This window comes from Pleurodeles waltl, chromosome 6 (genome assembly GCF_031143425.1).
Source record: "Pleurodeles waltl isolate 20211129_DDA chromosome 6, aPleWal1.hap1.20221129, whole genome shotgun sequence".
Classification (NCBI taxonomy): domain Eukaryota; kingdom Metazoa; phylum Chordata; class Amphibia; order Caudata; family Salamandridae; genus Pleurodeles; species Pleurodeles waltl.
Genome location: NC_090445.1, coordinates 1,559,495,066 through 1,559,522,471, shown reverse-complemented (window position 1 = coordinate 1,559,522,471; position 27,406 = coordinate 1,559,495,066). Strand labels below are relative to the sequence as shown.

The 27,406-nt window shown below is 42.2% G+C and overlaps 1 protein-coding gene across 1 annotated transcript in view; it reads right to left on the bottom strand.

Moving 5' to 3' along the window:
- Window positions 1-5,377: 5,377 nt before the first annotated feature.
- Window positions 5,378-27,406, bottom strand: part of LOC138301116 (F-box only protein 6-like) — an 83,301-nt gene continuing 61,272 nt past the window's right edge. Inside the window, exon 6 of the mRNA XM_069241246.1 lies at window positions 5,378-7,321. Within this exon, the coding sequence (XP_069097347.1) occupies window positions 7,184-7,321 (138 nt within the window). The 3' untranslated portion in view covers window positions 5,378-7,183. The remainder of the gene's footprint in view (window positions 7,322-27,406) is intronic.

Genomic DNA, 27,406 nt, shown 5'->3' with positions numbered 1-27,406 from the left:
CCGGTCAGCCCTGACCTGGGGGGGTGGGGGGGCGTCCCTCGGGAGGAGCGCTAGCGCTTCTCCCGAGGGAAGCATTCAGGACGTAATGGTTACGTCCATGGCGCCACACGGGCGCTGCCATGGACGTAACCATTACGTCCGTGGCGGGGAAGGGGTTAACATACCCATTAGATCCTATAGCGATCAGGGCTGGCTTTAGCACTGGTGACGCCTTGTGCAACAATCTGTTTTGGCTCCCCTCCCCATGACCTTTTCCTCGGATTCCCTCACTGCAAGATTCCCACCCAGCAAAAGTGCCCCACTTCTTTCCATAGCCCCTCTCTCACACACACTTCATTTATTTTAAAGTGCTGGTAAAGGCTGGCTTTACTGGTCCACTCAGCTATCCACTTAAAATACAGATATGTTCTTTGCAGCAGGCATATTAAACCTCTGCGCTACTTTATGGTGAGTCACAGCCGCCACTAGACGAAACTCCACGCTCTCTGTCTAGTGGGAATCAAATCAAATCAAATCATTAACATTTATAAAGCGCGCTACTCACCCGTGCGGGTCTCAAGGCGCTAGGGGAAAAAAGGGGGTTATCGCTGCTCGAACAGCCAGGTCTTTAGGAGTCTCCGGAAAGCGGAGTGGTCCTGGGTGGTCCTGAGGCTGGTGGGGAGGGAGTTCCAGGTCTTGGCCGCCAGGAAGGAGAAAGATCTCCCACCCGGCGTGGAGCGGCGGATGCGAGGGACAGCAGCGAGTGCGAGTGCGAGGCCAGAGGAGCGGAGGAGGCGGGTGGGGACGTAGAAGCTGAGGCGTCTGTTGAGGTATTCCGGTCCCTTGTCGTGGAGGGCTTTGTGTGCGTGGGTGAGAAGTCGGAAGGTGATCCTTTTGCTGACTGGGAGCCAATGCAGGTGTCTCAGGTGTGCGGAGATGTGGCTGCTGCGGGGTATGTCGAGGATGAGGCGGGCCGAGGCGTTTTGAATGCGTTGCAGGCGATTTTGGAGTTTGGCTGTGGTCCCGGCGTAGAGGGTGTTGCCGTAGTCCAGGCGGCTCGTGACGAGGGCGTGGGTCACGGTTTTTCTGATGTCGGCGGGGATCCAGCGGAAGATCTTGCGGAGCATGCGGAGGGTGAGGAAGCAGGCGGGGAACAATATTCACAAGAGTTATCTTGACATTTTTATTGCAGCCTGAAAACTGGTCACACAAGGAACTCTGCATCAGGTGCTTTTAAATCATAAGTTATTGCTAAACATAGCTCCCCACCTGCTGTCAGTTCCCCCTCTCTGGATCAGAGCCTAGTGCGACCGCACCGGTCTCACCAACATGAAGCCGGCCCTGACCGGGATAAAGCTTTATCTATGGTATTGTGCACCGCCAAGCAGGCAATGAGGGCACGTTGGGGCAAAGAGAGGCCCCCGGAATACGGGATGTGGCCCCAATGACTCTGGAGTCTGCTAGGGATGGAGAAACAGCCACCCTACAACAATGGGAAATACCCTTCCAGAAGACATGTGGGTCATGCATCTACTTCCTATCACAGGAATACAGAGAACTCACCTGCCCCTAATAACTGAGGGTGCTACACCTGACAGTCACATCTCAACACTGATGGAGCCAGATGCCACCTTTTAAAACATGATGTCCCCACATGCTAGAAGTTACCTTCTTTCCACTTCTAAAAAAACACTGATTAAGGGGTGGAGAGTTGGAAAGGTTTTGGGAAGGGGGATTTTACATTTGACCTTATTTTTTTTGTCACAGTTTTTGTACCGATTGCACTGATGTCACTCAAGCATAAACTTATGTTATCAACAGGAGCGGCTCGCTGTACCTTTTAGGGGCGGGGCGGCGCACAGGGACGGGTCATTATTTAAAAAAAGATGCACATACCTGTATCCTCGCTGCCGCCACCACCGCGCCGCTCCTCTGCTGCAGGCACAGGCTCCCAGCCTGCCCTGTGGCCCGTCTTAACGCTGCTCAGAGCAGCATTAGGATTGGCTATGAGCACCCAGCCAGGGTGCTCCCAGGCAGACTGGGAGCCTGGGCCTGCTCTCGCCACCCCGGCAGCACAATGCCGGGCGGGAGAGAGCACAGTGCACATGTGTGTTTGGCTGGCCCGAGACGACCGGCCCCATCTGCCAGCCTGTCCATGGTGGTAAACACTGCCATGGAAATGCTGGCGGTATGCAAGAATCAGGGGGCTCTTAGGGACCCCTGCAGTGCCTATCCACTTGGCATGGGTACTGCAGGGGCACCCATGCACAGCCCCATCGCGCATTCCACTGGCCGAATTACGGGCAGTGGAATGCGCGACGGGTGCTGCTGCACCCGACGCACCTCAACATTGCCGCAGGCTCAATTACAAGCCCGCTTTAATTTGGTGACTTTTCCGCTGGGCCAGCGGAAATGTCACCATAGGGCACCAAAAATACTGCACTGGCAGTATGTAGGCACCCGCAGCTTCAAGGTTTTTTTAAAAAGACCGCCTAAGTTGTAATGAGGGCCTATATTTACATGGACCTTCTTCCGAAGAAGCTTGTATTGCATCGTAGGCCACTAAACCTTCACTACTTGAATGCAGGTGTTTATTTCATCCCCATTAGTTACTTCTGGATTAATATCGGGAGATTCTTGTCAAGGGTATAAAGTACATAGCCCTGTTAGGTCTAGTTTGGCCATATTAGAGAAGGCCAATGAATTTTGTGTAAAATTGACTCTTGGTTCAATAAAAGCCCCTAGAAATTAGTAATATTAATTACACAAAGACATTGCACATCCTACTTTGTGTGGAGGCACATGTTAAGTTAAACAATCATTCGCAAGCCAAATAGGCCTTGCCTTTGCCATTGTTTTGCTGTTTGTGTGCAGCATCAGCAACAAAAAAATGTTTTTGCAGCTGCTGTGCAGCTAAAGGCAAAAAAGTGACAATGACGTACACACATATTGTGTTCGGGTGTACTCTGCAACTGCGGGCAGAGGGATCCAGTCTGAAGACCTGGGGTGAATGATCGCATCTGGATCGAAGCTGAGAGCAGAATTAGGGTCTAGACCATCACCTGTCAGGGTAGGTGCTTGTAGTTAATCAAATGTATGGCATTGTCGCCTCTGGGAATGTCAGGTGTCGTCATCCGAGTCTGACTGGGGGAAGTATGAATCAACAGAGACGTCATATTGGGAAGGAAAAGAGAGGGCCTGGGTGCTGGTGGAGGGCCGAGTACTTGTGGTCTATGGCTGGCTGTAGTCTGTGACTGGCGGGCCATGGGAGCTGCATGGGGCCATTCAGGGGAAGGAGGCGATAATTCGTACGTATGGGGGGCGGGGGGAAGAGGCATGGGGTTAGGCTGGCCATAGGGAGGGACCATGAGGGCATACCTCTTCAGTTGCGTGGCAATGGGCTGGAGCGCCACGCCAGGGCCCTGTTGACTGATTGGGCAACCGAAGCGTCCAGGGTGGGTACAATATCTTCTGCAAGGACCAGATCCTCTTGCTCCTAATAATATGCAGCATCGTCAGGGGTCTTTCTGTCTGTAATACTGAGGAGATATTGAAATAACAGGCCTCTATAGCTAAGTCTGAAAAATAGGCCTTCTGGGATATTAGTAATAGAGGGGGGGGGACCCCCGGGGGTTTTAAGGCTGATTTGAGAGGTACAGGCAATTTCCTTTATAATTAATAAAAGGAAGTTTATGTCTTTTTAAAATTCCCTTCCCTGCGGTCCTCGCGCTAATGCACTCCGTTCCCCGGCCTCCCAGCACCCCCACCGGGTGCAACAATGAAATGTGGTTGACAAGAGGAGCAACATGTTGTGATTACACGGGGCCATGTAATCCGACCGCTCGAGTTACTCAGTGATAATTATATCGAGAGCGCTTACGTGGCTGCCTGTGCCGTTATCGCCACAGTGATATCATGCGCTTTGAAGCGGTCGCGTGCCACTAGTAATTCAATCGTAAACACTCAAGCGAAGTCACCCTGTATACATGAATAAAATGTAAAAGTTGAATACTCATCTTCTGCGGAGCAGCAAAGAAAGATGGGGATTTATGGTTTCTAAAGATTATATATTGTTTGGTGTGTCATGATTGTACCTGTCAGTACCTGATGTTATGATTTCATCCATAAAACTTATGGGTAATATAGTTTTGAAAAAAGTTGTTTTTATTGGCTGCTGTGTTTGACCTTTAATAAACAGAGAAGAAAGAGAAGCTTAATCCAAAGCCTCCGATCCTGACATAAAATTACACTACGGTAAGGGCCAATTGTTGCGTGGTGCCTTGCTGAATGATCACCCATTTGTAGCACTTTCATTTTGGTGCAGTGGCTTTTACAGGCTCTTAGAAGGCTATGCTTTTGCTAGAGATTTTTTATTTGTAGTCAGGTAAGGAGGTTGTAACGTCTTGATGAAATTCCAACAGGTAGTGGACAGGTTGGGGATTCTTCTGGTGCTGAAGGTGATAATTACTGAATCAAAGAAGGAGTCTTTAGTTATGGAGCTGGGGGTAGTGAAGGATTAACTGGTGTAATTTTTAAGCGAAGTGAAGACGCAGTGGGGTAGAAAAAGCTGGAGCTAGTGAAAGAACAGAGACTTTTAAAGTATGCAAACATTGCAAGCATGGTCGGGAGTGCGGGTGGGGTTTTCTGCAGGAAACTGGACATGTCTGCGTAGGGAAAGCTGGCTCACCATGGGAGGTTGAAGGGGTCAGAGAAAGCGGGTCTAAAAGTGTGATGGGCATTTTAATAGTGTGACGATGTGATCTGTGGTACACAAACCCATGGGAAGGAATGTTGTGAAATATTTTACGATGCAGCTGGGGCAATGACGTTCAGCGCATGAGTTGTCAAAGAGGGTTTGTGGATGAGTGCCCTGAGATTTGGAAAACGTGTCACAGGAGTATCATATTTTGTAATGTGTAATGTAATCTGTAATGTTTCATTGATAATATGGCAGCAGTATGGCCAAATAGTAAGTGAAATTGAATGGGAATTACTTGACAACAGTTGCTTTGGCATCATGGAGAAAAATACTGGTGAAGTGTTGCATCATCCAAGTGGAAGCAGTGCTTTAAATGGGCCGGTACTCTCCGGTACTGAGTACCGGCACTTTTTTATTTTGAGAGGGAGAGTACCGGCACATCTCAAGAAAAACGTAATACTTTTAATTGGAGAGTACCGGCACTTCTCAGAAACAAGCAGGTACTCTGGTACAGAGTACCTGCACTTCTATTTTTCCATTTAAAGCACTGAGTGGAAGAGTCTAGTGTACTCATTTAGGAAGCCAAGGGAGAACATACTTGCATTCCTGAGCTCTCATGGGCAGGCAGAATGTATGAAGAGTGTGGCAAATTGCAGTGCGGCAAGAAAGAGAAGTCCTGTAGTAGAATACAAGCAAAAATCCACACACTCCATGATTTATTGTTATTTTCAGTTGAAGTTTACATTTCGTTAATTGGTTTTGGATTTTTTTTACAGAGATGCTAGAACATTGTTTCCAGGATGCAGCATTAGCATGACTACAATATAACTAGCACACAGAAGTGGTGCTGAAAGACAGACAAGACAGTACAGTATATTAGTTACTAACTTTTGGGGTTACTTGTTAATGAGAATATTTCAATCTTACGTTATAAAGCCAGCATATGAAAATACATTATAGAAACAACAAAGAAACACTGAAAATATAAAAGGAAACAGTAAAGATCAAACAGCGGTTTCTTTTTACCAGCAAACATACATGTGTTTGATTGAAGAAGAAACAGTGGGAACCCAAATTATTTATACTAGAACCTGTCAAGAGTTACTGGTTCCTCTAGGGTATACTCTAATAGCCCAATAACTTAATACACTGACAAATGACAGTGTTTTTCTCCACCTGTGATACTTATTGCAGAGCATATTCTGAATGTGAATTAGGTTATTAACTTAATTTATTTCTTAATTAATACATTCTCATTGAGACCACTTGTAGGACACTCTCACTGATGCCACCCAATGCCACGCACAAAGGTGGAGGTTTATTCAAACATGTTACATGTTTTTTACAGTAATTAAAAATCTGAAAACTGTTGTTTAAATTGTATGTCGTACTAAATTTTATCAGGAAAGAGTGTGGTGCACTGCTGAAAGTATTTGCTTAACTTGACCAACAGTTTAATGTTCGAGGTCGCAGTGGAAGATGCAGAAAGGAAACCGTGCTGATCAGGGCGCTGTTCACCTTCTGTTCATGGCATTGTCTTAGCAATCACTGAAGCCAGGGGTCACAAAGGCAGTGCCAGGGGTGGCAAGGGCAAGCTAGGGTTGCATATGCGACCACTGGTGACCCTCAAATGATATCCATGAAAACATATCACTGACACTTAATCACACCATCAAGATCTTGTTCCCAGATAAGGAGCTACTGGGATTAGCCTAGTAATGTAAAACAACACTGCTGCAGTTGGGCTGGAAATTGGGATTTTTAAGAGGTCACAACTATGAAGATTGATACTTCTGCATACACTTTGATTTGTCAGTCTACATTTTCCGTGTCTCTTTTGGTAGCAGTTACCTTTGAAGTTTTCCCATTGTAATGGAGATCCAGTGAAGTGTGAAAAACAGAGAGAATAAACTCAATTGTGGCATTTCATGAAAGCCTGAGGGTTGGGGGAGGGGTCATGGAAGGCATGGTGGGGGCAGAGGAAGGTGTTGAGGCATGTGGCTCAAGAAAGGCAGTTGGGAATGGACTATGACTAGCTCTGTAAAACAGCTGTATGGATTATTATTACTCATAAAGTGATAGTGCACTTCTCTAATACAGCATTGCATGTTTAAATGATATTTCAGAGACTGCGATCTGGGCAGGTTAAAATGAAAGTGACAAGAAAATTCCAGTCTTAAACAGAATAAGCAATGTCTGCCAGTATTTTATACAATGTTAGCCTCTAACACATCAACTTCTTAATATATGCCACCAACATAAACTGACTGTGGAATGAGATATCTGTTATAGTAGTTTATAATCCTAATTTCCTTCTCCACCCATTATTTGTCTCTTTGGGAAAATTAGGTCTGTATGAACTACACAACTGGAACAATGGTGCTACCTGTCAAAAGTTCCCTGTCCTGCCTTAATATGTAACAAGTTGTGTGCGCTGCCATTCCTTATCATACCGTAGATGGTAGGAGTACTTTTCAGGCTCATCTAGTCTTTGTCCATTTGCCTCTACCGGGGTTCAATCACCAGGCTGCTGCATGTCACTCGCACGCCATACCATCCTTTCCAGTACCTAGAGTCCTTTCCACCGTGCTGGAATTTTATGTATCGGACACCAGGACCATACCTCTGGAATGTGTGGGACATCTGCAAATTAAGCAGTAGGAAATTAAGTAGTGAGAATGGGTTGAAGAAATAAAATAAGGAATCTGACACATCTCTAGGACCGAATTACTTAAATATGTTTCTGATGTTCATTGAACCCGCATGTTCTGGGGTGGGTGGACTTTGATAGACAACAGAATTAAGGCAATAGGAAAAGATGAACGCAAGACATGGGTTAACCTTGAATTTTTTAAAGTATGGCTGTCCACTATTGCTCCATAAGTGCTGCACAATTCCAGACGTTCAGTATCATGAGTGGCTAACTAATTAATTACAAAATAGATTAATTGCAAGAAAACACATTTCAGGTATATATTCGGAAAAAAAACTAACGTGGCAGCTGCAAGCTTAGAACAACACTAGATGCCTCATGCTTAAGTTAAACAACTAAGAATATATTCAGTAGGACATCAGCTTTGATTGTCCTAAAGCATTGTGGCTTGAAAAGCAACACATGTTGTTATTGTTAATTCTAATGAATGAATGAATGATTATATTTATTGTATCGTTATTTAAAACCATTACAAATACAAAACATCTAAAGTTTATAAACTGCGACTGTGTCAATGGTTTATGGAGGGCTTCTTTGCGCATCTTAACACAATAAATAACAGAAGATGCATATTAAAGGAAAGGACTGCCATGATTAGTCACTTTTTTATTTTCTTTGGTGTAGGGCCGGGATGGCATTGGAATGAAGAAGGATCTAATGATGAGCACTGTGTTTATTGTACATTTTCACCTTCATATATTTTGTATGCCTTCAAATGACCACACCATAATCTACTTAGTAAAATAGATTTATTAGTGAGGATCCACAAACAATGCTTCACATCTTGCACATGCTTTTTGTCTGAACGTTTGACCTTTCTACTGGTCAATGTAAGCATGTAAATGTGCAAATACTTATTTAAATATCTTTTAAAGAGGCATGCAATGTTTCAATGCATGTCTCACACAGTTTACCGTTTTTTAACAAATGTCACCCCAACATAATTCTTTGCCCCCGATCAGAAATAGATCAGATGGCTTTTCTGCTAACATCTTCCTTTAGTCAAAGAACAAGTGTGAGCAAACTTGGAGACCGATTGTTTGGCCTAAGTCTATTATTCAAATGTTTCCTCTAATGTGGAGAGGACTGAAACTCTCAGAATCCATAGGAAGCAGAGTTACTACAGAGTTTTCCTAATGAAGGTTTCCGGGCTTTGGTCTCTGTCAAGTATCATATGATGTCCCTGATAAGAATTTACAATGTATTCCTAACCAATTATAATTCCATATTTGGAATATGCTTTCCTAGCAACACAGCTATGAGTTCAGGCATGGCTTGCTTGAGAGCTAGGAACCAATACAAGGATTAGCTAATATCAGGTATAGGTACTCAAATATGTTAGGAGAGGTAAAAATTCAGATATGCCAGTCATTGCTGAATACGTCTGTTGTTCACCCCACTTCAAGTCCAAATAACAATTATCTCATAAAGATTTTGTGTGCTGAGATGTGCAAACAAAAGCTAAGTACATGTTTTTACAAATATAGGTCTTGCAAAGTTTTGAGTACTTTCTCTGCTGATTCGAAAAAGACAAAGCTCAAGGTTGAAGATTGCAGAAACAGGCGTCATCAGGTGCATCAAGAAAACTTATATTGAGGGGGGTTTCATTGAACTGCTATTTTCATAAAGGAGGACTTTGCCAAATTAATTTTATTCAAAATCAGAAACATGCCTGTATGAAAGACTTTTTATATTTATAGCACCACATAAAAACACAAAATGAACGCTCAAATGAGGCTGTGAATGTAAAGTAAATTGAATCAATTTAACAGTATAAAAACCCCGAAAAACGAAACAACATATAGAGGTTTTCATATGATAAATGAATTTCATTTGTAACCAACTAAAACATAAAATCAGGAGTCCAGATATGTACGTTAAAATGTATATTTTCGTTGGAACAATCAAATGCAAAGCCCAGGAACTATTAAGCTTAAGATCTTGTTTATTCAGATCATGCAGATGAATTAACAGGCTGTCTCGGTTGTAAATCACTAGGCCTGTTATAAACTTATTATGACATTATGAAGCATAGGTAGACGAGCGAATAAATAAAGACCCTTGGAAATGAAGAGTAGCTTGAGAGCCAACAAATGTTTGGGGCTAGGGAGTTTACATACCATAGGCCAAATCCTAGAAGAAATTTTAATGCTAGCGAACTCTCTTGACCATAACAGGCTTATGAGGACCCAGTTCTGAATTGTCTATTTGTGATAACGACACATGGCATTTCAACATTCTGGGTAGAATGTGGAATGTTAGGGATAGGTTGATTGTGAGGGTTCTATGTATTGGCAGCTGTCCTGATGCTGCAGAGGGTTGTGGTTATATGAAGTAAAGTCTCAACCTTTCACTATCTCCGACGTTTATTGGACTTGACTACCACATTTTGGTGATTAACTTATCACCACAATCCTAGAAGCCATGACGGCAACTCAACAGTGGTGGTATACAGAAAGAAGACCTGTTTTTCAGCAGCATCAGCACACTGAAGGCAGGCCTGTGCGCACGTTGCCAATCAGCGGGGACATTTCACAGAAAGCAGGCCAGTGCGCAGCATTTAACCAAATGATTTGTAACTTTAAATGACTTGCGCCACAAATGCTGAAGTAGTCACATTTTGAGCTATATTCTTTAAATTTCTCGCATGAGCGTTTTCTCTTATGAGCGTTCCCCTGCTCGTAGCACTCCGTGCAGCTGTCATCTTGAACGTGCTGCATGCTATGTTAAGTCAGTGAAGGGGTGCATTCTGAAGGTTGCTAACTATTCATGCAACTGTGCCTCTCAGAGGTTGCTAGGCTACGTGTCCTACGTGCCCTAGCCAGCGTTGCAGTAATTATATTTACTGTCCATGCTGTGGATTAAACTTGTCAGCAATGTCAGTGATTAGTTTGTACTGTGCATGCTGTGGAGTAACTTAAGGATAATCATCTTGATATTTATACCAGTGCAGATTTTGCACAGTGGCATTGTTCCTTTAACTGTCAGTTAGCAACTGTGACATGCACACATTTGTGTGTTACGGAGTATTCATTAACAGAGATATGCAAACCCACAGTGTGTTATCTAGGATTTGCAAAGCATAGAATATTCAAGATATGCATCATATGCACAGATTTATGTTCCAACATGCAAGAGTTCAGTGCATCGCCTCCATTCCTTCAAATACCTGGAGAGCCGTCCATACCTTGGAAGACATGGTTTAGCTTATTCACAAAGTATATTGGACAATTGGTGGAACAGGTTTTGCCCTGAGAGGAAGAGATTTATGTTGGAACACAACTTGGGTTTTGAAGGGCAATCCATTTATGAGCATTTGCCACCACTTGAATTGGGTGAAGATGAAGATGATATTGATGAATTCCCGTTAGCAGTGACGACATTAGAAAAGCATTTTGATGTTCAACCTAGTCTTATTGTCAACCTCCAGAACATTTTTCACAAGGGTACAGAGTCAGGATGAATCTATTGGCTCTTATGTAGTGGCGCTATGCATTCTTGCAGCCGAGTGTGAGTTTGAGAACTTTACTACACAGTTTATACAAGAGCAGATTGTTGTTAGGTATTGGGATAAGAAAGTATAAGAAAAATTGTTCAAGTTAAAGAATCCCACTCTTTCTGAGACTATTGATATTGCAAAAAGTATTGAATTATCCCAGAAGCCATATAAAGAATTTACTTTGCAAAGAACAATGTGGGACTGTTGAAGTAAAAGATTCAAGGAATGCCCAGCAGGGCTTTCAGAACAGGAAAAAGGGGGATGAAAAGGAGGAAAAACTTTTAATCCATTCTTCAAGCAGAAAAATAATTGCTTCAGGTGTGGTTTCTCCAACTATACACAAATAGTCGTCCATATCAAGTGAAAAAATGTCAATTGTAGGATTTGTGGGAAGTTAGGACACTTTGCTAAGGTCTGTCAGTCTAATGAGGTCAAAGTCAATGTGGTTCCAGAAAGGGAACTCAGAGAAGAGTCAGAAGATGAGCCAGGCTTTAGAAGGGAAGTAATTGGATTGGTTCAAGGGAGTGAGTCACATTGCGATGATCTGTATGAAAAGATCACAGTTGATGGAAAAGCGCTTAATCTATTGATTTATTTGGGGCGGCAAGAATGATCATGCTTTCAGGTGAATTGTACAAAGAAAATTGGGCAGATAGAGAGTTGTGTCGTCCTGATAGGAATCCTGTTTCATATGATTGGAGAAAGATTGAGTTAACTGGTTATTTTGAGTTTTTGTTGGAATTCAGAGGAAGGAAAATAAATTGAAAGGTATATGTGGCAAAAAAGGTCTCAACATTCTTGGTTGGTAATATCAAGGCATTTTTTGGATTACTCTCAAACTAAGAAGGAAAGTACAGGTAACAGTAGTTGCATACGAGGAGTCTACTGACCACCCATCTGTGATGGACAATGTCTGAAGACCTACAAGTCTGTTTTCAGGGAGAAACTGTGCAGGATAAAAGGGTTCAAACATAAGATTCAGGTTCAAGGGGATGCTAGCCCAGTCAAACACAAGTTAAGTAATGTGCTGTTCAGTGTGCAAGAGGACATAGCAGATGTGCTCAGGAAAAATGTGTGTGCATGATGTGATTGAGTCAGAAGAGTCATCTCTGTTGCTTTCTCCTTTGGTCATAGTTCGCAAAGAAGAATGGGCTAAGGGTATGCATAGATCTCAGGAGTTTTATTATAGTGATTTGGGTTGATTTAAATCCTCTTCCCAGAAGAAATGATACAGTCACTATGTTTAAGGGTGCTAGAGTTTTTATAAAAATTGATTTGGCATCCACATATCATCAGGTGGAGTTGGACTCCTCTTCCAGACACCTGACTGCTTTAGTCTCCCCTGTAGGCACTTTCCAATTCAAGAGGATGTCATTCGGACTAGCGTCTGCTGCATTTGTTTTTCACTGGATTTTAGAGGAAGTTTTGAAAGGAGTTAAAGGGGTTGTCACTTTTCAAGATTACATTTTAGTCATTGGAAAGAATGTGGACAAGAATGACAGAACCATGAATAAAGTCTTGAACAGGTTGCAGGAGGCGGGGATTGTGACTAACATGAAAAAATGTGAGTTTAAAAAAACAGCATAGCGTATGTGGGACATGTCATCTCTGAGAAAGGGATTCAACCACAACCAACTTTGGTTGGGGCTATAGTCAATGCTCCTATCCCTGATACAAGTGAACAGGTTGCATCCTTTTTAGGGTGTGCAAATTTCATTCAAAATTCATCAAATATTTTGCTGCAAAGTCATCCAGTTTACATGAGCTGTTAAAAAAGGGGAAAGAATTGTGGGACGAAAAGTGTCAGAATGAATTTGTGGCATTGAAAAATGACATTGTTTCAGCAGATGTATTAATGCCTTTTGATCCCTCTAAGGAGTGTACTATCATGGTAGATGCAAGTAGCAGTGGTCTGGGTTCTATGCTTTCTCAGATGAGGGAGGGCTTTGAATAAACTATATGGTTTGCTTCAAGGGCCTTGAGAGAAAATGAGAAAGCATTTTCTGTCATAGAAAAATAACTTCTGGCTTGCTGGTGGAGGTAACAGAGTTTTTGGAACTCCGCGCTCCCCTTGGAGCACGGAGTTCAGTCAAAAACTCTGCTAGCCCCGGCAGTGGAGCGGAGCTCACTGCATGCACACTACAGCCCAGTTATGGGCCATACAACGTAAGCGCAGATACTCTGTGCTTGTGCTGTGTGGCTGCAATGTGCACACTCGGCCTAAAGATGTCAGTGATGGGTGAGGTTGGCGCTGCTGCAAGCTGCTGGTGAGGGGCTGCACTGGAACCAGCACTGGATCCAGGTCTCATTCCTTTTACTGTCCTCAGCAGCCCGGGAGCATGGGACAGAGTTAGGCCGCTGGCAAGCTGCAACGGGGATCCTGGTGTCCTGGACCCAGGTAAGTCAGTTGTTTCACTTTCTCTTCTATGTGCACACGGAGGCCGGCACTGGGCATAGACAGTATTTGTATATGAGGGGGTGGAGAGGTCTGTGCTTGGAAAAAAGGAAACTTTCAGTCAGAGGCCCACTTGAAAACAACCTGTCCCACCAGAGTCCCTGGGAAAGGTAGTTGTGCTGGAGACTGGGGAGCATCAGCTGCTGAGTGGTAGTCTGGCAGCCCCCACCAGATAGAGATGTGTGTAGCCTGAGAGAGTGCCTTGGAGCTCGGTGGCAAGCAAGGCTAGGCAGGTTGCTGGTAGTGAGCTGGTTTGCTGCTGCTAGTGCTGGGCCCTAAAGAAAGGGCGATTTGAGGGTGTGTGTATGTGCAGACAAAGCAATTGCAAGGCTCGTGCAATACAGGGGGTGTGTTTGGCCCTCCGAAGCAAGTTTGTGAAGGAGGGCAGTTGGTGAAGGAAAGTGTCATGTAGGTGTAGATGAGAGCAGTAGGCTCCAGACTACAGTTTGGCATACTCTGTCCTGAATGTGCCTAACCACGGAAGTGCTAAGCAGAGTCATGCTTATTGAAGAGTACTAGTACTAGATCGGGGGCATTCAGCGTCAGGGTGTAGGGCAGGCGGCACTCTACAGAATTCCACTGAGTTTTTACCCAACTCCATGGAAATCTGTGGTGTAGAACTCCGTACGCTCCGCCCACCACTAATCATAAGCTATTAGTTAACATTATGAATGGTAATGCTATGAAAGACCATACCCCAAGGATAGCAAGATTTAGTTAAAAACTATTACAGTATATTTTTCATATTGAACGTGTGTCTGGTGGGAAGAATATCAGAGCTGATTATTTTTCACCTTCACCTGTCCATGATTACAACGATGTTTCCAGTGGACTTCATGATGATGAGGAATGTCTAACAGCCATGACTGATGTATGTAACAAGTGTGGTTTTACAGAGCATGAATGGAATGTAGCATTTACTGAGGATGATGTCCTAAAAGAGATTTCCAGTTACGTTAGAGGAGGGTGGCCATAAATATTCAGCCATTCTCTAAAATAGCAGATGAGTTGTCTATTGAAAATGATGGGATATTGATGTGAGGAGAAAATTGTATACCTCCGTCTGGGCTGAGAGAAAGAATAAAGATGACTGCTCAAACTCGTGAGAGATCCCTTGGGTGACATTATTTAATATACTCAAGACTATTGAGATGAGATGATGTATATGTAAGTGCCTTTTTTCTGGTTCTGATATTACCCCATGGCTTTGTCGTCAAATTTAGATTAATTTTCCTACTCTACATTGTGACATTACACCCCATACTGTTGATATTTAAGGTATTCTTTCTTTATACGTATTTAGACCATAGTGGACCGCTCAAGCCTGATGTTTTCCCCGATGGGGCCCATCCTTTAGTATATGGAGGGTAAGCATTGTGGTACCTTTGCCATGTTGTTTTCTTTTTCTCTTTCACTGATTTACCTTTGTCACATGTCACCGAAGGGATCTCTCACAAGTTTGTGGGTTTAAAACTGAGGACGTTGTGCACACATTGTTATTTGATACAAAGAACTACTTTGACAGTTGTTTCTTTCTTCTATATTTTAGGTTCCTGTTAATCTGATATCCCCTATTATGGGTCTCTAATTGCTTAAGGATTAGGTACGTGTCATGGTCCTGATGAATCGCTCTAGATAATTTTTTGACTAACCAGCGAGAAACATGTTGACCTATTATACAGAGTAACACAGGGGATCCTGTGTGTACTTTCACTACCCTCCATTGAGAGACCTAGTGATTACATTACTTTTTTTCCCTTTGGGGAGTTTAGACATCAATCTATTATCTCCCCGCATGTCGTTTTTAATCATGTCAGAGGTTTCAATATTATAATAAATTGTAATTTCTACCTCTAGTCATTTTTAACTACCTTTATACCATTCCTAGATTATTCTGTTTTTGACCGGTTGTTCATCATTTACAAAAGATCTCCGGAAAAGAGCCCCCGTGTGGGGCCCGTCAGGCATTGCAGCGCTGGCCTGACGAGGAGCATAGCCCTATGATGAAGCATGTCACCGAAAGGTGAGTGAGGGCACTTGCTTCAAACAAACTGATTTTCAACCAACCTCAATATAGAACTATTATTTTGAAATAAATCCTTTTTTGGAACTGTGTATACATACTATTTTGATTTGATAACTATTGGGAGCCGTTTACACAGGAGTTTGTTCTCTTAACCTCCCGCACATGCCCCTCCTTTTTGTTGTTGTTTGATGTCCTTATGGTGTATCACCTTAGTTTTGGATGCAGTGTGTGTATCTAGCCCCAAGAACAGTAGCAAAATGAAGTTCTATTTTAGGTCACACCAATATATAGTCAAACAGACTAGTATCAAATTTCATTACAGAAGTGACTAATCTCCTGAGGAGACACAAAAAAACATCTATATCCATTCCATAGACATACAAGTGGAGCTGAAGGACATTCGTTTTCTTGGTATACATTTGTGACTAAAAATAAACAAATGCTCTAACATGAATATACATAGACTTTTTTTTTATAACTGATCCTGTTTCTTAACATATGCAAATCCATACAGGAATTTTCTATATTTTGTTGGGGCCATTCCTAACCTATTTGGAGACCAACGTCTCTATTTATGAAAATGCATGCTTAATATCATGTTCCCAAAATGTGGAAGTGATATCACATGAGGGCCCATTTTATGTATTTATGTACGTTTACTATTTAGCTTGTACTAGATTCAAGTACAAGCATTATTAGGGAAATGGTGTACTTTAACTTTTGCACATAACAGTGTCTGTAATCTTTCATTAGATTCTGAGTAGTGGATATTACAATGGTTATTTATGAGCTTTCTCAATGTATTGCTGATAAGAACATATGCAAAAACAACCACAATCCTAATCTTCAATGCCTTTTTTCTTTCTTATTCTAGTATCATACATGTGCTTAGGACTCACTAGGGGTCATCTGCAGTTATCAGAAGACTGTGAGTGCACTGCAACAGCATTTTTATGGACACCGTACCAAGCATGACTAGAATGTACTTATACCATCCTAAGGACCCGTGATATGCTGTTGATTCTGTGATCAAGGACACCAGGACCAGTATTCGGCACCTTAATTTAACTTTCTAACTTTCTATGGATTGCATATGTTATTTACAAATGTATCCTCAAAGGACAAAATGTAGAGATTAGCAACACTGGTAGTAAATATAGCTCTTATAGTTGTTCTTTTTCTGTACTGAAATCTTCCTTGAATTAAAAGGCCATTTCCATTAATGCTATCTAGCACATCTGGTGAAGTCAGTTGGTACTAAACATGAGCAGGTTCTTTTATCCAAAATATTAGATTTTATGCAGTTAATATTGCTTTTGGGGTTGGGGGTATATGGAGCCTTTACATCACATGTCACTAATAGTTGACATTCTAATAATGTCAATATTTAATCACCATACGTTAATCCAACGGCTTCCGTACACAGTCTTAGGTTGTGCATGGCACCCCTGCATACAGCCAACACCCCGCATGCGGCCAACCCCTGGTATGCAGCCTTAGGCTGTGCGCAGCAGGGGGTTGGACACAGGGCCTGGCCAGCCCTGAACATTCATGGGTTCAGGCTGTAGTTATGTCTTAAATCTCTATAGTAAATTGCATGGGGAAAACACGTTTTGGGCCCCCCTTTTTTTTGTCCCCCGCTTGATGAATCACAGTGAAACTTTCAAGACAGCACCTGAAGTGAGTGACGAACTAGTTTTGAACATTTTGTGAAAATTAGTTAAATAGTCGCAAAGTTATTAGCAAAACAAAAAACGCTTCTCCTATGGAAACTAGATCCTAAATATAATTACGAGTTATAGTTGCTTGAGATAACTCTAACTACAATTATGGTTTGTACATTTAAAATGTGAGCCATATTATAACGTCCCTGTAACCTCTGGTTTTTGAAGTGTCTTTCTAATGTTTTTTTTCTTTCTGTTTCCTAACTATAACATCCTTAGTTTTTATCAGTTAATTTGTATGTTTTTTTTTTTTTACGTATAGTAATTTTCATTACTACACGTCAATCCAAGCACCTCAGTCCACAGCCTTTGGCCTTGTGCGACAGCAGTTGGTGCCCTTTGGCCAACCTCTATTACCACCAAACCCTGAGAGAGAGAGAGAGACAGACAGACAGAAAGTGAAAGATTGGGGAAGAGGCTCTCTCTTCTAGGCATTTAAAAATGATATACTTAGAATGAGATATTTTCCAGACAAATTGAAAAAAAAACTTTCTTATCAGTTAAAGAGTGAGATTACGTTTCAGTATGAATTTTAAACTTTTGAAGTTTAAAAGAAATTAAAGAAGGAAAATGACCACGGACACACCTGGATTAGAACCCTCAACTTTCAGTGTGAGGGTCAGTGACCTTAACCTTTAGGCAGTATGTGATTCCATACTGTGATGCCTCCAGAAATACCTATGTCTAGAAAATCAACCCAAGCATGTGATTACAAAGAAACTTGAACGTTCCATCATTAGGAAGGTTTCACAGTCAAAACACTAGTAAATAAACAAACACACTCCCAAGCAATACTAGGATTTGAACCTTTAGCCTACTGAGTGATAGCACACCCCCTTGACCATTAGGCCAGTAGTGACTCTCTTCTGCTTTGTATCCAAAAGTAACTTTAACATTTGTACCAAACATCTTGCTAGTTTAATGCTTTGAAGTCATTGCATGGCCAGACCATTTCAATGACAATCTCACTCTCTTCCCTCCCATTATGGGAGGAAAGAGAGAGAGAGAGCGATTGACAGGACCGCGGGGGGAGCCCCAAGGCTCCTGCGGTCCTAGCTGGCTCCCCACGTCCTACGGTAGCTGGCATTGCTCCCACAAGCAGGGAGCTGCTTTAAATAGCAGCTTGCTGCTGGCAGGAGCAACGTTTTCATATGTTTCCCTGCACGCGTATTTGTCCCCCATTTGACGGATAACCTTGAAACTGTCCAGACACCAGCTGACGTGAGCATCAATTTTTTTGGGGAAAGGTTTGTGAAGATTCGTCAAACGGCGCCAATGATATAGGCAAGTAAAAAAAATGCTTTTTCTATCGAAACTAGGTTCTAACTATAACTACCTACTGGCGAGCGCCAGTAAGTTATATATACATATATAACTTACTGTATCCTATATATATATATAGGATACAGGGACATTATAGTTAGGTTCACGTTTTACCCACACAAAACCATAGAAATTCAGCAGTTATAGTAATACATATAGTTATACTTAGGTTAAGAAAATATAACTCGCTGCCCAAAGTTACTTTCTGGCATAAGTTAGAGTTTCTTTCCTAAAATTGCAACTCCAAAAAGGGAATCACAATGTGCGATTCCCTAAACAGAAAATCACAAATAGGGATTTCCTATTTGCTATTCCCTAAGCACATGTACCAAGCATTTCCTAAATGTGAAATGGGCATTTAGGAAATGCTATTACCATTGACTCCAAGATGATGGTAACCATGTATAATTTTATAAAATGCATCAAAAATACGCACACTATGGCATGTGTGCGCTTTACATGTGCACCTTTAATTTTAGGGGTGCATCAAAGGGGGCCTTAGACCCCTAACAGGAAATTGCAAATTAGGAAATGCAAAACCATTGCATCTGTGGACCTTTAGGCCCATTGGAATGAAATGAGTCACAATTCCTAATAACAATTCTCTAATAGCGATTGCGACTCTGTAGGAATGGCTATTAGGTAATCACTATTTTACTACATACCACTTTGCATTTCCTATATAGCGATTACCTCAGATTTACTACTTAGGAAATGCAAAATGGAACTTTGATACATATGGGCAAAGATCTGGAAATTTAACATGACACATTTTTACCTTAAATAATACACTGAAGGTTTCAAATGTGTTTGATTTCGAAGTGCAAATAATGAAGTTTGTTTTTCAGGAATGTGAAGCAGGGCAGTGCTTAATTTGTAAATAAAAACGTGCTGGTGCCAAAAGCTCTCCTTAGAAACGCGGCCACTTCAAGTAAAAGTGCGAGCACACAATACAGAGGCAGCATAATCCTGAAGCCATCTCGGGCCTCTTTAATCCATTTACAATCACTCCCTGCCCCTTCAGCTCACTCTTGCAGCTTTCTTTTTTCTCCTTTTGTGACACTTTTCCGTCTTTTTCTTCCTTACTATTTCCCATATGTGTCTTTTGGTCGCAGTAATTGCCTGATGCAGACGAATAAGTGCTGGCCCTAAAAAATAAGTGCTGGTGCACGCGCCAGACACCACCAGCTCAAATTAAGCACTGAAGCAGGGTTGGGCCAATGCCACAGAAATGCACTGTAAAAACATCATCAGAGAACAAAGGTTATACTCAGGCCAGACTACAGTCTGGCCTGTAACTAGACTACTAAAAGACACAGGCCAGGCTACAGTTCCCAGGGGCACCCACAAGAACCGAATGATGAGACTGGAGGTGGTGGAGAACTGAACTATGGAAGTTGAACGTAAGGTCTAGACTGCTGACCTGTTAATGTACTGTCTTCCTGGTTACGCACCTCTTTTACAGGACATTGTAGGAAGTGGGTGTATTTCAGCTTAGAGTTAGCAAGCTAAAATTGCGTGACAGCTTTTGTATTAGCTGTAAATCTTCCCAATCTGATTAGTTTGTCACCGTTGGCACTCCTTACTCGTCATGTTTTTCCCTTTTCCCTGTTCCCTCATGTTAGAGGGCTTTAGTAGGGTTATTTTTATTTGTTTGTTATTTTCCTCATCTCCTACAGTTAATGGGTCTCTCTGGGTATTCTGGGGTTCGACGCCTGTATCCAGGTTGGGGTAGGGCTGATTATGGCCCATTGCGCCATGGAATTCAATAGGCAATGCTCTATTTTTTCTATAGTGAATATAAAATCCTTGTCATTATTGCTCTCAATAATCATGTAAATACCCCTTTCGCTTACTCTAAAGTTGCGGGACTGAGACTGTTGCATCCTCGCTAAATTGGCTCCTTCTTTCTCCTCTGACTCTGCTTGATGCGCAGGTTTTACCTATCGACACGTAACCATGGGCCACATGTACAAAATTCAGGTTTTGCCACTCGCAAATTGTGAGTCAGAGCAACTTGCAATTTGTGAGTCGCAAAACCTGATGTACAACAGTGTCAATGACACTGTTTGCTATTCCTAATGGTGTCGCAAATGACCTACCTCATGAAAATTCATGAGGTAGGTCGTAATTTTCGACCCCATTGTGAATGGCCGCCCTCACGTTGATGGTGGCCTGCTGGAGACAGCAGACCACCATGTCTGTGACTGCTTTTAAATAAAGCAGTTTTTTTTAATGCAGCCTGTTTTCCTCAAAGGAAAACGAGATGCCTTTCAAAAACAAAAATTGAGAAGTTTGCTTTTCATTTTTTCAGAACAGGCAGTGGTCCTTTGGACCACTGCCTGCTCTGAAAAAATATTTTCGCTGCCATTCAAAAAGGGTAGGGGGTCCCATGGGGACCCCATCCCATTTGCGAATGGGTTAGCACCAGTTTGAAACTGGTGCTAACTGCAATTGTTTTGCGACCGCATTCGCGGTCACAAAACAATCATACATGGGACTGCGACTTGCAATTAGGAAGGGAACACCCCTTCCTAATTGCAACTCGCAAATCCTTTTTGTGATTCGGTAAATAGATTACCGAATCACAAAAATGGGTCTGTACATCCCAAATTGCATTTTTCAAGTCGCAAACGGCCTGATTCGACGTTTGCGACTTGAAAGATGCTTGGTACATCTGGCCCCATATTCCTTCGTTCAAGCTTGAGAGAATTCCATTTTAGAAATGGATTATGGAACTGTTTGCTCCAGAAAATGCTGAATAGGGATGTTAATATACTAGACATCTCTCCCTTCCCCTCCATCGTACTAGGCTTGTACTGGACAATGACACAAGACTTCTAGAGAAGGGTCCCATGACTCTTCCTGCGTGGTTTTGTGAGAAGCATCCACATTTTGCCTTCTTGCCAGGAAATCCGAGTGGAGAGTTTTGCTTTGATTGGAGAATGAAGAGTGCAGACTGGAGAAAAACACAAAATTGTTGGAAAACACTAAACAGAAACTTCAAAGTTGCTGTTTGAAATCATAGCCCGATTGTCTGAATGTATTGCAGAGACCAAAGACCTAATCTGTCACTTTCTGCTAGATGTGGGCAAATTATGCTTGATGAAATTGAGGTTGAGTGCAAAAGGCCTTCGGACAGCGAAGTATTTTCCTAACATGCGCTGTACTGAAATCTACATGGCGGGGAATCAACCGAAAGGATTTTAACCCCAGAGCTGCTAACATCTAAAGCTACTAGAGCGTTGTTATAACCTACTTTACCCATGTGCATATATGGCAATATAAACAAGCATTTACAATGCAACGGGTCTCGCGTTTGCTCATGTTAGAAATCGCGTTGTAAACTCTTAAACCGACTTTTCACCTACCGGGCAAAAGTGCATTTATGTACATAACCCGAAAAAGTGAAATCAAGTATGTAAAGCGCTCGACTTCTGCCAAGCAAGATCGCGCTCGTAAATTTGAGAAAAAAAAGTCCACGAGCACGATGGAAAACAGCGAGCCTCGCATGTTTTCTGTACTTGGTTGCTGCGCTCGAGGAGGGCTAGCCACCGGAAAAGGCATGACATATGCGTGCCTTCGACTAATGAAAGCAAGCAGATTTTATTAGGGAAGCCCACGAACCAATAAAAAACACTGACGTGAAATTGACAGGGCTCCGAGCCCTTTTCTAAATACAAAAGAGTCTCGCTGCGATACACATGCGCGAGCGCCTGCAACGCAGACTCGACCCTAAAAAGATTGTGACCATTTTTGCTCAGGCTTGAAGTACCTATTTGCAACAGAGGGATTGTGCAAAGTGAGAGTACATTTACAAGGGGACTTTCAAATGGCATTCAAAAGATAGAGCCATTTCCCAAAGTATTTTTGTCTATGCACTAAACTGTAAACAACACTGTTTTTTCATTGCTGGGAGAGGTGATCATATCCAGAAATGTTTAACTTAATAGGGCTTGGGAACGGCTCGTGTTATTGTAATTACGTGGCAGGCCATCAGTGAGAGGTACCGTGTGATTCATTTTTAGACGCAAATCCCTTGTTTATGAGGTCTCTCAGTGAATTATGTTCAAAGAGTTGAATGAGTCTGTCCATTACTTTTATGTAAGAAATCAAAAAAGGTTACACACGGTTCCACCTAGTGCTAAAGGGTTTCTTTCAAGGAAATAGTTCAGCGAGTCATTGAAAGGCGAACTTTATCGAAGCAAAAGCCCTCACTCACCATCCGGTGACATGCTTCATCATAGGGCCAGCTCCTCGTCAGGCCGGCACTGCAATGCCTGACGGGCCCCACAAGGGGGCTCTTTGCCGGAGATCTTTTTTAGAAAACTCGTTTCTGGCCGGTTGAGAAAAGGAATAAAGTGAAGGATTGGTAAATAGGAATTTTTTTTTTTTTTTTTTTTTTTTTTTAAATATCTAGAGGTAGAATCTAATAATTTTAATGCTCATGACTCAACCTCTGACAAGATTAAAATCAAATAAAGTTGGGAATTGGTGGAGTAATGACCACAATTACCATGAAAGCCAGGTAGGTATAAACCTCAAAAGACAGAGTACACAGGATCCCCTGTGTCACTCTATATGATTGGTCAACATGTTTCTCGCTTGTTATCAAGGAATTACCTTATGCGATTCGTCAGGACCCAATAATATACCTAATCCTTTGAATTGCGAAGTTTATCACATATAAAAGTCAAAAACCTAAGGAAATATAAAAAGCAGAGAACCTCAATTAGCATTAAACACAAAACAATATATATACTGTACAACCCCAAGATTGAAGTGCAAATTCACTCTAGTGCCAAGTGGTATATGAGTGACTAGGAAAAAATAATAATAAATAAGAGTGCACAAGCCAATTTAGGAATGTAAATATTCACAATAGCTTACCCTCCAAAAATTAATGGTAGGGCCACATCGGGGAAGTCCAGGCTAGAAAGGTCAATTCTGATCTATACATATATAAATAGATAAGGGGACATAAGATATCATTAGCGTGACTCTCATAACACTAATTAGAATAATTCAATTGAGAGCCCATGATGTCATAATAGATCATAGAGCCTACAAAGGAAAAAAACTAATTATGATATGGCCATGAGTTAATAGGTGAATGCGCAGTCAAAGGTATGTCAAGACTCTTGCGAAGAAATGCAACCACGGGACCCAGCACGTGTGTTAAAATTATTGAAAAAGAAGATACGTGTCTAGAGATTACACGTGTATCCCTGTACTGCCGAAATGGCAGGGGCATCCATTTCTTACGTGTCGCTCTAGGAATAGCTATACACTCGGGGTAGAGAGACTAATACGGGTCAGGACAGCAAGGTGCATCAAATCGAAGGCGCGCGTTATTATTGGCAAAGATATGCCGAAATACAGGGAACGCGCATGAACATCAAGTCGTTCTTAAATGTGTAAGCGTGCGAGGGCTGAGGAATAGGAATTAATCCCAGAGCCCAGCGTCACGCGTGACTCCGTAGGTAGCTGAATAGATAAAGCGGGCAATAGCAACGCTGAGGCCGCAGTAATGCGTCGAATCAAAAACATACATAGTGGACCTGTTAGTTGCTTACTTTAAAATATGTATGGGCATCGTATAAATGAAAGCGCAAATCACATACGGCAATGATGTGCCGAAATCAATAAAGCGCGCACGGACACCGAGTCAATCCTAAAAGTGTCAGCGTGCGCGAGCCGAGGAAAAGGATTAGCCTCAGAGCTCAGCGTCACGAATAACTACATAAATATGTAAGTTGCTGGGTAAACAAAAAAAGGGGCAGTAGCGAAGTTGAGGTCGCGGTGATGCCGTCAAATCAAACACATACCCAGTGAACCTGTAAGACGACACTTACTTTCAGTATGTATGGGCATTGCCAGTAAACCTGCGTCTGGATCTGCAACCCGGGATCTCAAAGTTTCTGTAACCATGGAGTTTATAAGCAGACACTGGGAGTAGTGGAAAGTGAAAAGGGACTGGTCTGGAGCTATGGGAAGGAACAATGGCAGCCATTATGGCATCTAAATACATGTAAATCGAGAGCTAAAAGTGTCGGCCATTTTGGAGTATGTCAAGCACCAGGAAAACTGATCTAGGCTCTCCAGTAAGAGTTCAAGAAAAATTTTTGAAATAAAAAGAAGAAAAGGAAACATGCCAATATATATATATTTTGGAATATGTATATATATAATCGCGGGCAATATCACAGGTAAGCATGGGAAAGAGAAATTCAGTATGATCAAGAAGGGTCTCCCACGTAATTGAGCATATCCTATTCAATTCAAGGTAAGGTTAGGATATAGAGAAGAAGGGTTTTAGTGAATGAAGTTAACCCATTGAATATCATCGTTTAGGCCAACTATGTGTGTCTTAAGTCTGAAGACCCACCGTTGTTCCTTTTCGAAAAGTTTCTTTGTGATATCAATGTTGTCTCTCATAGTTTCCAAAACAAACCATTTGATATCGTTTGGGGTGTGCTGTTTTTCGATAAAGTGGTTGGTCAATTTTGTGGACGATCTCTTGCACCTAATGGTGCTCCGGTGTTCATTAATACGGATCTTAACCATTCTTGTCGTCATGCCAATGTATTTTAGATCACATGGACAAGTGATCATGTAAATGCAGTTCTTAGTCCGACAATTGGTATGAGATCTTAATTGCCAAGTTTTTTGTTCCCCTATGTCCACTTCTTGGATGTTACGAGTCAGGGGGCACACATTGCAAGAGCCACAGGGATAATGTCCTTTAACTCTAAGCCATTGACTCGGTCCCAGGTGGTCAGGGGGCCGAACTACTGTGGGTCTAGTGTGAACCACCAAATCTTTGATGTTAGGCGTTCTTTTGAAGGCAAATAGAGGACGTTCTAGTGTAGCACCTGCACTGGTGAGAATGGGCCAGAGCCTACGGACAATACCCTTTATTCGATTACTGAGAGGAGTGAATGTGGTAACACAAGTTAATCTGTTCTGTTGTGACCGAGTGTTGTTAATCAATAGCGTGTCTCTGGGGATATTGCCAGCCCTCTTTTTTGCTCGTCGAATATTCAATGGGGGATAGTCCCGGTCATTCAGTTTACGACATAGAGTGTCGGCTTGTGTATGAAAGTCATTCTTGTCTGAGCAGTTACGTCGTATCCTCAAAAATTGGCCAAAAGGTAAATTATCTCGTAGGGCTTTGGGATGATGGCTGCTGTAAAGTAAAAGGCTATTACGGTCCGTAGGTTTGTGGTATACAGATGAATTAAGGAAACCATCCTTAAGGGTAATTTGTAAGTCCAAAAAGGAAACTTCCTTGTTAGAGACAGTAGAGCTAAAGCGCAGATGGGTATCTAACGTATTGACCCAATGGGTAAAGGCTATTGCATGTTCCATCTCGCCCTTCCAAATTACCAAGATATCATCTATATATCTACGCCATAATTTAAGATTGGAAAAGAATGGTTGCTCAGGAGTCAAAATGTGGCGTTGTTCAATAGAACAAGAGTATCTTTCGTGTCCTTTAAAAAGGTGGATGTTTTCTGGATGGGCAGCACATTTGCGCCTAGTCTGGCATGTCTTTACATGTTTACCTTTGAACAACGCCACATTTTGACTCCTGAGCAACCATTCTTTTCCAATATTAAATTATGGCGTAGATATATAGATGATATCTTGGTAATTTGGAAGGGCGAGATGGAACATGCAATAGCCTTTACCCATTGGGTCAATACGTTAGATACCCATCTGCGCTTTAGCTCTACTGTCTCTAACAAGGAAGTTTCCTTTTTGGACTTACAAATTACCCTTAAGGATGGTTTCCTTAATTCATCTGTATACCACAAACCTACGGACTGCAATAGCCTTTTACTTTACAGCAGCCATCATCCCAAAGCCCTACGAGATAATTTACCTTTTGGCCAATTTTTGAGGATACGACGTAACTGCTCTGACAAGAATGACTTTCATACACAAGCCGACACTCTATGTCGTAAACTGAATGACCGGGACTATCCCCCATTGAATATTCGACAAGCAAAAAAGAGGGCTGGCAATATCCCCAGAGACACGCTATTGATTAACAACACTCGGTCACAACAGAACAGATTAACTTGTGTTACCACATTCACTCCTCTCAGTAATCGAATAAAGGGTATTGTCCGTAGGCTCTGGCCCATTCTCACCAGTGCAGGTGCTACACTAGAACGTCCTCTATTTGCCTTCAAAAGAACGCCTAACATCAAAGATTTGGTGGTTCACACTAGACCCACAGTAGTTCGGCCCCCTGACCACCTGGGACCGAGTCAATGGCTTAGAGTTAAAGGACATTATCCCTGTGGCTCTTGCAATGTGTGCCCCCTGACTCGTAACATCCAAGAAGTGGACATAGGGGAACAAAAAACTTGGCAATTAAGATCTCATACCAATTGTCGGACTAAGAACTGCATTTACATGATCACTTGTCCATGTGATCTAAAATACATTGGCATGACGACAAGAATGGTTAAGATCCGTATTAATGAACACCGGAGCACCATTAGGTGCAAGAGATCGTCCACAAAATTGACCAACCACTTTATCGAAAAACAGCACACCCCAAACGATATCAAATGGTTTGTTTTGGAAACTATGAGAGACAACATTGATATCACAAAGAAACTTTTCGAAAAGGAACAACGGTGGGTCTTCAGACTTAAGACACACATAGTTGGCCTAAACGATGATATTCAATGGGTTAACTTCATTCACTAAAACCCTTCTTCTCTATATCCTAACCTTACCTTGAATTGAATAGGATATGCTCAATTACGTGGGAGACCCTTCTTGATCATACTGAATTTCTCTTTCCCATGCTTACCTGTGATATTGCCCGCGATTATATATATACATATTCCAAAATATATATATATTGACATGTTTCCTTTTCTTCTTTTTATTTCAAACAAATTTTCTTGAACTCTTACTGGAGAGCCTAGATCAGTTTTCCTGGTGCTTGACATACTCCAAAATGGC